General features: G+C 38.8%; 1 protein-coding gene across 3 annotated transcripts; it reads left to right on the top strand.

Annotated features, from left to right (window-relative positions):
- The first annotated feature begins 1005 nt into the window (after positions 1-1005).
- Positions 1006-5572, top strand: LOC118054042 (probable inactive receptor kinase At5g58300). 3 transcript variants are annotated; one of them, XM_035065476.2, is made up of 4 exons: positions 1006-1322; positions 1404-1567; positions 2827-4165; positions 4656-5572. In XM_035065476.2, exons 3-4 carry the CDS (start codon positions 2887-2889, stop codon positions 5282-5284), a joined length of 1908 nt encoding a protein of 635 aa, XP_034921367.1. In that variant the 5' UTR covers positions 1006-1322; positions 1404-1567; positions 2827-2886; the 3' UTR covers positions 5285-5572. The 3 variants fall into 3 exon arrangements, with proteins under 3 accessions (XP_034921367.1, XP_034921368.1, XP_073260234.1); XM_035065477.2 differs by having other exon boundaries at positions 1006-1326; XM_073404133.1 differs by having other exon boundaries at positions 1006-1567.
- Positions 5573-7214: the final 1642 nt, after the last annotated feature.

Here is a 7214-nt window from a genome sequence, read left to right as displayed (position 1 = left end):
ATTCCTGATGGTTGAAGTGACTTGTTTCCTTTCTCCACACCAGGGTTCAAGCTTTATTTGTATACGCCCTTATATATTCACTGGAGAGTCCATTAGTTGTGGTGCGCAAACTGGCCTGGACACCCGGAAGTGAATGAGAATTGCCGGGTAAGGTATGTGTGGTGATAAGATAACCTCAAGATCACATTCATTTTTCTTCTGTTTGGCTTCAAATGGCTTGAGAGGAGTCATTATTGTTTCATTTAATTATAAAGAAAATTTTTTTTTTTTTTTTTTTTGGGGGGGGGGGGGGGAGGAACTTGAAAGGATTAGAAATGTGTCTGTACAAAGACTAATAAGTTTGTTCCATGCAATACTTGTAGTAAAACTTTCTTCATTAGGTTTCAACATGCAACTCATGACATTCACTTTGAATTGAAAGATGCGACCCTTTTAAAACCCGAAACTCTCTGGAAGTTGCAGGGTATATTATAGACAACAGAGGAGTGAGGGAAAGAAAGTGATAAATTGATAGTGTAGGTTCACGATATACTAAAGCATTCTAATGTATTAGAAGTTAGAACAGTGTGAAGTATGAGAAGCGAGGCCAGGCAAGGCCCATGACTTTCCTGTGTAATTGCCTGTGGAGCCAAGGGTACAGTAAGTAGTCCCCACAGGCCACGCCACACCACACCGACTATTTTTTATTATTTCTTGTGTAAAGGAGAGAAGGGCAGTTAGAGTCAGGAAAATAGAAAAGAAAGAGGAAGGCTTTGCCTCCAGGCTTGCACTTGTGACTTCTATCCATGTGGACAGGCATCCTTCCAAAGACTTTATGTACTATGCATGCAGCCTACAGTGGCAGAGTTTTGAGTGTCAAGTTAGAGAAGAGCAGACAGTTGGTGAGATGACCATCACATTAGCTATCTGAATCTGTACAGTAAAGTAGCCTTCTTTGGAGTTGATTAGTTTATGGTATGAGGTTGATTATGTAATTGTCCTTAATAAGTCAAATTCACACTCTCTCACTCCCACTTTCTCTTCTCTCCCTTTTTACTGTTACACAGACCAATGTTTCTCGCTTTTTGATTTTCTCTTTGCTTCTTCTAATCTTTTGCTTTTGCCCATTTTATTCAAAAACCAAAAATTTGCCTTGTTTTCCACTCTTCAACAAAACAAATACTAGTTCTATACTCTCACTTCTGTTTATTTTTTATCTTGAGTAAACTCGAAGCTTAAAGCTGCTGCTTCTACCCTCTTAAACGCTCTGCTAATCTTGGCCTAAGAATGCTCTACTATTAGTTGGGGGTGGAAGCAAATCCTCGAAGCTTGTGAATTCCTATGTTGGTAGCTCATTGTCCAAAGATTACCCATTTCAGCTAATTACAACATTCAAACTGGATCTAAAGCTTCTCTCTTTGCAGATTCTTGATGTTCTGGAAATGAGTTTTTTCGGCTGGTTGCTTCTTTGGAGATTTCAGTTATAGTTCCTCCATGTATAGAGAGGGAGAGAGGGAGCTGTAGCAGTGGCAGCTACTGGGTTCAACTATCAAGGCATTATTTTATGCATGCTTCTTCTTTTTCCCAGGTTCACAAACTTACCCTGTAATTCATTAGTCTTCTATTTCATTAATTAAGCTCTTCAAAGTCTCAAATTTTACCTGCATTATCTACTGTTGTACATTTTGGGCATCTCTTTAAGCTTCTAGATCTGTTTCAATATGAATATTGTTTGTTGATCCTCATAAGAAAGTTCGATTTCTTGGATTTTCAAGTGAGTTTGTTGTAGTGTTTGTGGTACTTCGGTTACTTTTTAGGCTTGGCTAGTTTCGACTTGCTTTCCTTTCTTTTCAGTGCAAAGAATGTACCTTTAGTTGTTCAACAACTCTTGCTGACATTACTTTAAATTGCTTAATTTCCCCTTTTCTGGTAAAGCTTAGCACTCTTTCAGGTTTCTCCATGTCTTCTTTTATCTCTTCAACTTGAACAGTTGTTGCACTTTTGTTGTGTCCTTAAAGCAGAATTTGAATAGGTTAATCCTTCCAAATGCTTGTGATTTAGGATCTTGCTGGGTTATATCTGGTATAGAACCAAACGTGGTCGTCCTTGGATTCTTTGTTATTTTGTTTTCTTTAATTAATGTGAGTGTAATTTTTATTTGGTGCTCTTTGATGAGCAAATGATCTTTTATTTCTCACTTTTTTTTCTTTCTTTTTTTTTCCTTTGGGTGTTGAATCTCTCCATGCCCTTTCGCCATCACTATAAAGAATAAGCATTTCATTTGGGGAGCCCTGGAATGTAATGGAAGAGTATTGTTCTTTTGCTTGCTTTATTCGTTTTGTGATATCTTTTGCCTCTTGCTTTTGGATAATGATTACCTTTTCTAATTGTTTTTAACGTTTCTTAAGATACTGGGGAAAAGTTGAGAAATATTTCTTAACTTTTCTGGGAAGGGAAGTTGAGAGAATGATCAGTCCATAGCTTTTTAATTATAGATCTTTAAATCTCTTAATTGTTGAAGCACCGGACACACTTGCCCCTGTTTTGGGTGCTTCGCAGAGAAGACTGCAGTAATCATTATTGTTTATGCATTGGAAAACTAAAAAACTTTTCACTTTTAAAATTTAAGCTTACCAACAACTCAAGTAGATCTAATTTGATAGACACAGCGAGTTGAAATGCTCTTTATATGAGAAATTGCTATGCCATGACTAGTGCATTTCAGAAATGAGAATGTTCATCTTTTTTGCTATAATTAGCTTGTAACAGAGATCCATATGTTCTTTTCATGAATTGCCTTATTTGCTGGCTGTCTAATGTTGTTTTTTCGTTTCTGTGCCGAAACAGAGGTACAGCAATACCTGAAGGGCATACATTTTCATATAGCAAGTCCAAATCAACTCCCCCATGAAGTTCTTCCGGGCTTCAGTTATTCATTTATTCATCATCCTAACTATCATTTTTCCCTCTGCTATTTCTGACCTGAAGTCAGATAAGCAAGCTCTTCTTGACTTCGCTGCTGTTGTACCCCATTCAAGGAAGCTCAACTGGAACCCTGCTTCATTGGTCTGCAAGTCTTGGGTAGGTGTCACTTGCAATTTGAATGGCACTCGTGTGGTTGAACTTCGACTCCCTGGAGTAGGACTTTTGGGTCATATCCCACCAAACACCCTTGGTAAACTAGATGCCCTCAATACTCTCAGCCTCCGATCCAATGTCCTTGAAGGTGACCTTCCTTCTGATGTTACCTCTCTTCCATCACTCCAGAGCCTCTTCCTCCAACATAATAACTTTTCTGGTGGCGTTCCAACCTCCTTTTCCTTGAAGCTCAATGTACTGGATCTCTCATTCAATTCTTTCACAGGCAACATTCCCCAAACAATAGCAAATTTAACACAACTTACCGGATTAAGCCTCCAAAATAACGCACTTTCTGGACCCATACCTGATCTCAACCACACTAGGATCAAGCATTTGAATTTAAGCTACAACCATCTTAATGGATCAATTCCAGTGTCTCTTCAAAAGTTCCCTAATTCATCCTTCATTGGAAACTCTCTCTTATGTGGACCACCTCTCAATCCTTGCTCGATAGTCCTTCCTCCTCCGCCATCTCCTGCTTACATCCCCCCACCAGCAACTTCACATAAGCGAAGCTCAAAAGTGAAACTGAAAATGGGAGCAATCATTGCCATTGCCGTGGGAGGGTCTGCTGTGCTGTTTCTTGTCGTTTTAATTGTCTTGTGCTGCTGTTTGAAGAAAAAAGATAAAGAAGGCACTGGTGTGTTGAAAGGGAAAGCAGTTAGCAGTGGTAGGGGTGAGAAGCCCAAAGAGGATTTTGGAAGTGGGGTGCAAGAACCTGAGAAAAACAAGCTGGTATTCTTTGAAGGCTGTTCTTACAATTTTGATCTTGAGGATTTATTAAGAGCCTCAGCTGAAGTTTTAGGAAAGGGTAGTTATGGTACAGCCTATAAGGCTGTCTTGGAGGAATCAACCACAGTGGTGGTGAAAAGGTTGAAAGAAGTGGTGGTGGGAAAGAGAGACTTTGAGCAGCAGATGGAGATTGTGGGGAGAGTTGGGCAGCACCCAAATGTTGTGCCACTTCGTGCTTATTATTACTCAAAGGATGAGAGGCTTCTAGTGTATGACTATATCCCAGGTGGCAGCTTATCCACGCTTTTGCATGGTACGTCTTTAGCTCTATTAATGATGCTTATAGGTTGCTTTAGAAACTGATGATGGATGCTTTCAATTATTTTTATTTTACACTACAAGAACACACTAGTATGACCAGAATGCTGATAATACTGTGAAACTTTTGCACATTGCCACTGACGTTTACCAAATTTACTTTCCTCAGTTTTTCTCATCTGCTTTGGGAAAATAAAAACCATTTTCTGATATCCTACATGGAGGATTAGCATGGTAATCTTGTAACATGCCAAAGAATAGCACTATGTATTTCCTCGCATGTATAGATCAATGTGCTTAGACAAGCAGTCCACGTTCCTAGGAGAGATGGTTCTTGCCACACACGCACATACAAGGACTAAACAATTAGTGTTAGGAGATCATCTTCCATGGCATTCATCAACCTATAGTCATTGACACTTGGACATGGAATTTAAAACCGCTGCTTCACTAATATCCTAAACTCTATTCAAATTTGACAACAGCAAACAGGGGAGCTGGCAGAACTCCACTAGATTGGGACTATAGGGTTAAGATTGCCCTTGGTACTGCACGGGGAATTTCCCACCTTCATTCTGCTGGCGGTCCAAAGTTTACTCATGGAAATATCAAGTCGTCAAATGTTCTCCTCAGCCAATATCATGATGGTTGCATCTCTGATTTTGGCCTTACCCCTCTTATGAACGTCCCTGCTTCTTCATCTCGGAGTGCTGGTTATCGTGCTCCTGAGGTGATTGAAACCAGTAAGCACTCTCATAAATCAGATGTCTACAGCTTTGGTGTCATCCTTCTCGAGATGCTGACTGGGAAAGCTCCAATCCAATCACCAAGGCGTGATGACATGGTTGATCTCCCAAGATGGGTCCAATCAGTTGTAAGGGAGGAGTGGACAGCTGAGGTTTTCGATGTTGAACTGATGAGATACCAAAACATTGAAGAAGAAATGGTGCAGATGTTGCAAATTGGGATGACCTGTGTAGCAAAGGTGCCAGACATGCGACCTAACATGGAAGAAGTTGTTCGAATGATTGAAGAAATCCGGCAATCTGACTCAGAGAACCGGCCATCTTCTGAAGGGAATAAGTCCAAGGACTCAAATGTGCATACTCCATGATTGACTAAATTGTTGGTGCTTGATTTTAAGATCAAGATTCAAAAAGTGCTATGAGCACCTGCCTAGTAAGGTTTCGAGCATTTATTCAAGCTTATGTGTATGTGCAGCATCATAGAGTGTGAATTTGTCTCAATTTTTTTTCCTCTTCTTTTTTCAGATACGTAGCAGTGCTTTGATTTTTAATTTTTAAGCCTGATTAGCTGGAAACCTCTTGATTTGTTGTAAAACTTCATTCAAAAATTGTGAATGAATTGATGTGACTTGAATCAAGAACACTCCATTTTTTTCTGCCTTTGCTGTTGAAGGTACTGCCTGCTTCTTGTCCATTACAGCAGCATCTTAGATTCTTATCCATCTTCAGGAAAAATGACATTTACTAGGGTTCTCTTCTGGTTTGCCCTTGGAAATCATGATTCGCTCTGAGGCAAAGCATGATAAGATCAGTTTTTGACTGCTTGAGATTATCAGCGCCAAATATGTATGACATGCGATTCTAATTTAAGTCAATAATATATCAAAGGCCAGCAGATTTAAACCTGGATTTGTGCTGTAATGATTTCCAGAAATCACTGTCCATATCATATCATTGTTCACCATTGCAACAATACGTCCCCTGTCTGTAAATTTGTTTTTGATTCATTTTGGTTAATTAACTTTATTTTCTTTCAATTTCTTCCAAACAAGTTCCTTTTTTTCTGTACTAGATTTTTTTTAATCTCTTTTGAATATCATTACCAAGGTGTTAGAGATTGTTTCATATCAATTTTACATGAGAGAATTTTAAGTTGTTGTCAAAACAAAATAGAAAGAATAGAAACTAAAATTGATATTAACAAGGTTTCATAGCTTTTCCAAAGGAATGTAGTGTTTACACTAAAATTTTCGTGTAGTGCCATTCCAAAGGAATGTAAAGTTATACTTTAGTCCCTCAGTGTTTATTTTATTTTGAATTTGGTCAGTTCTTGTTTTAGATTTTTGTTTTGCTCTCGAACGTCATTCGTTTTGTTTTTCAATCCCTAGATCTAATGTCCTCATAATTTGCCATCTTATGGATCTAATGACCGTGCACATCTATGACTATCGAAGCCATTGACCCAGTATGTTGTGCTTCATGATATGTTTCACAACCAATATCGTCTTGCTCTGCAAAGAATGTTAACCCTAGTTTTGGTTTTGGTTCTGGTTCGTACTAGCCATATTTCTTTTTCCATGCGCCAACAAATTTTGGTAAATTAATTGATAACTTGAAAGAAGAGAGATGCCCCGGAGAATTACAAGACGGTGAACTCAAAGGGATCCCTTCTCGTGAAAAAACGCAACTAAACTGTGTTGTGAACTCGAGGCCACCGTTGAAAATGCCTTGACATGGTTCCTTGATATCTCCAACTGTTCGGTGTTGATGATAGTCAGGATAATACATAGCACAATCCAGTGTGAGTGTGTGTGTCTATATATATATATATATATAAAGTAGGATTAGACTGGTAACTTATCTAGATATTGGCTTGTTTAACAAATGGAATACAAATTATTTGTTTGAGAAAAAAGAAATGGAAACGTGATTGCGATGGGTTAACCACGGTAGGATTAAAGCTTAACGGAATCTTGTCATCTCGTTGTGACAGCATCAGGCTAGGTGGCAAGCATGTTCTTCGAATTTAAGCTATGACACTGTTCTTGACTTCACAATTCAATGACATTAATTTGTGAGGTGCGTGTTCTTATTACATGTAGGAGGTAGGACATGAGATAATGGAATCCCACAAATCATTTGACGTTGTTGGAAACCTAAGATATACTGTTTAAGAGGGAAAGGCATCGCCTTATCACCTGTCAACAAGCAATGAGGGCCTCCCTGCTGCAAGCTCTAATGCATAACATTACATGATTGCTCCACACATGCATGCTGTCTACTTGGGCTTGTACCCAT

Source organism: Populus alba, chromosome 13, assembly GCF_005239225.2.
Source record: "Populus alba chromosome 13, ASM523922v2, whole genome shotgun sequence".
Taxonomy (NCBI): domain Eukaryota; kingdom Viridiplantae; phylum Streptophyta; class Magnoliopsida; order Malpighiales; family Salicaceae; genus Populus; species Populus alba.
Note: the sequence above shows the minus strand (reverse complement) of the source record. Positions and strands in the feature narration are given on the sequence as shown.

Coding starts and splice junctions, on each gene's coding strand:
- LOC118054042 (XM_035065476.2), top strand. CDS start 2,887: ATGAAGTTCTTCCGGGCTTCAGTTATTCATTTATTCATCATCCTAACT. Junction 4,166..4,655: donor CTTATCCACGCTTTTGCATG/GTACGTCTTTAG, acceptor ATTTGACAACAG/CAAACAGGGGAGCTGGCAGA.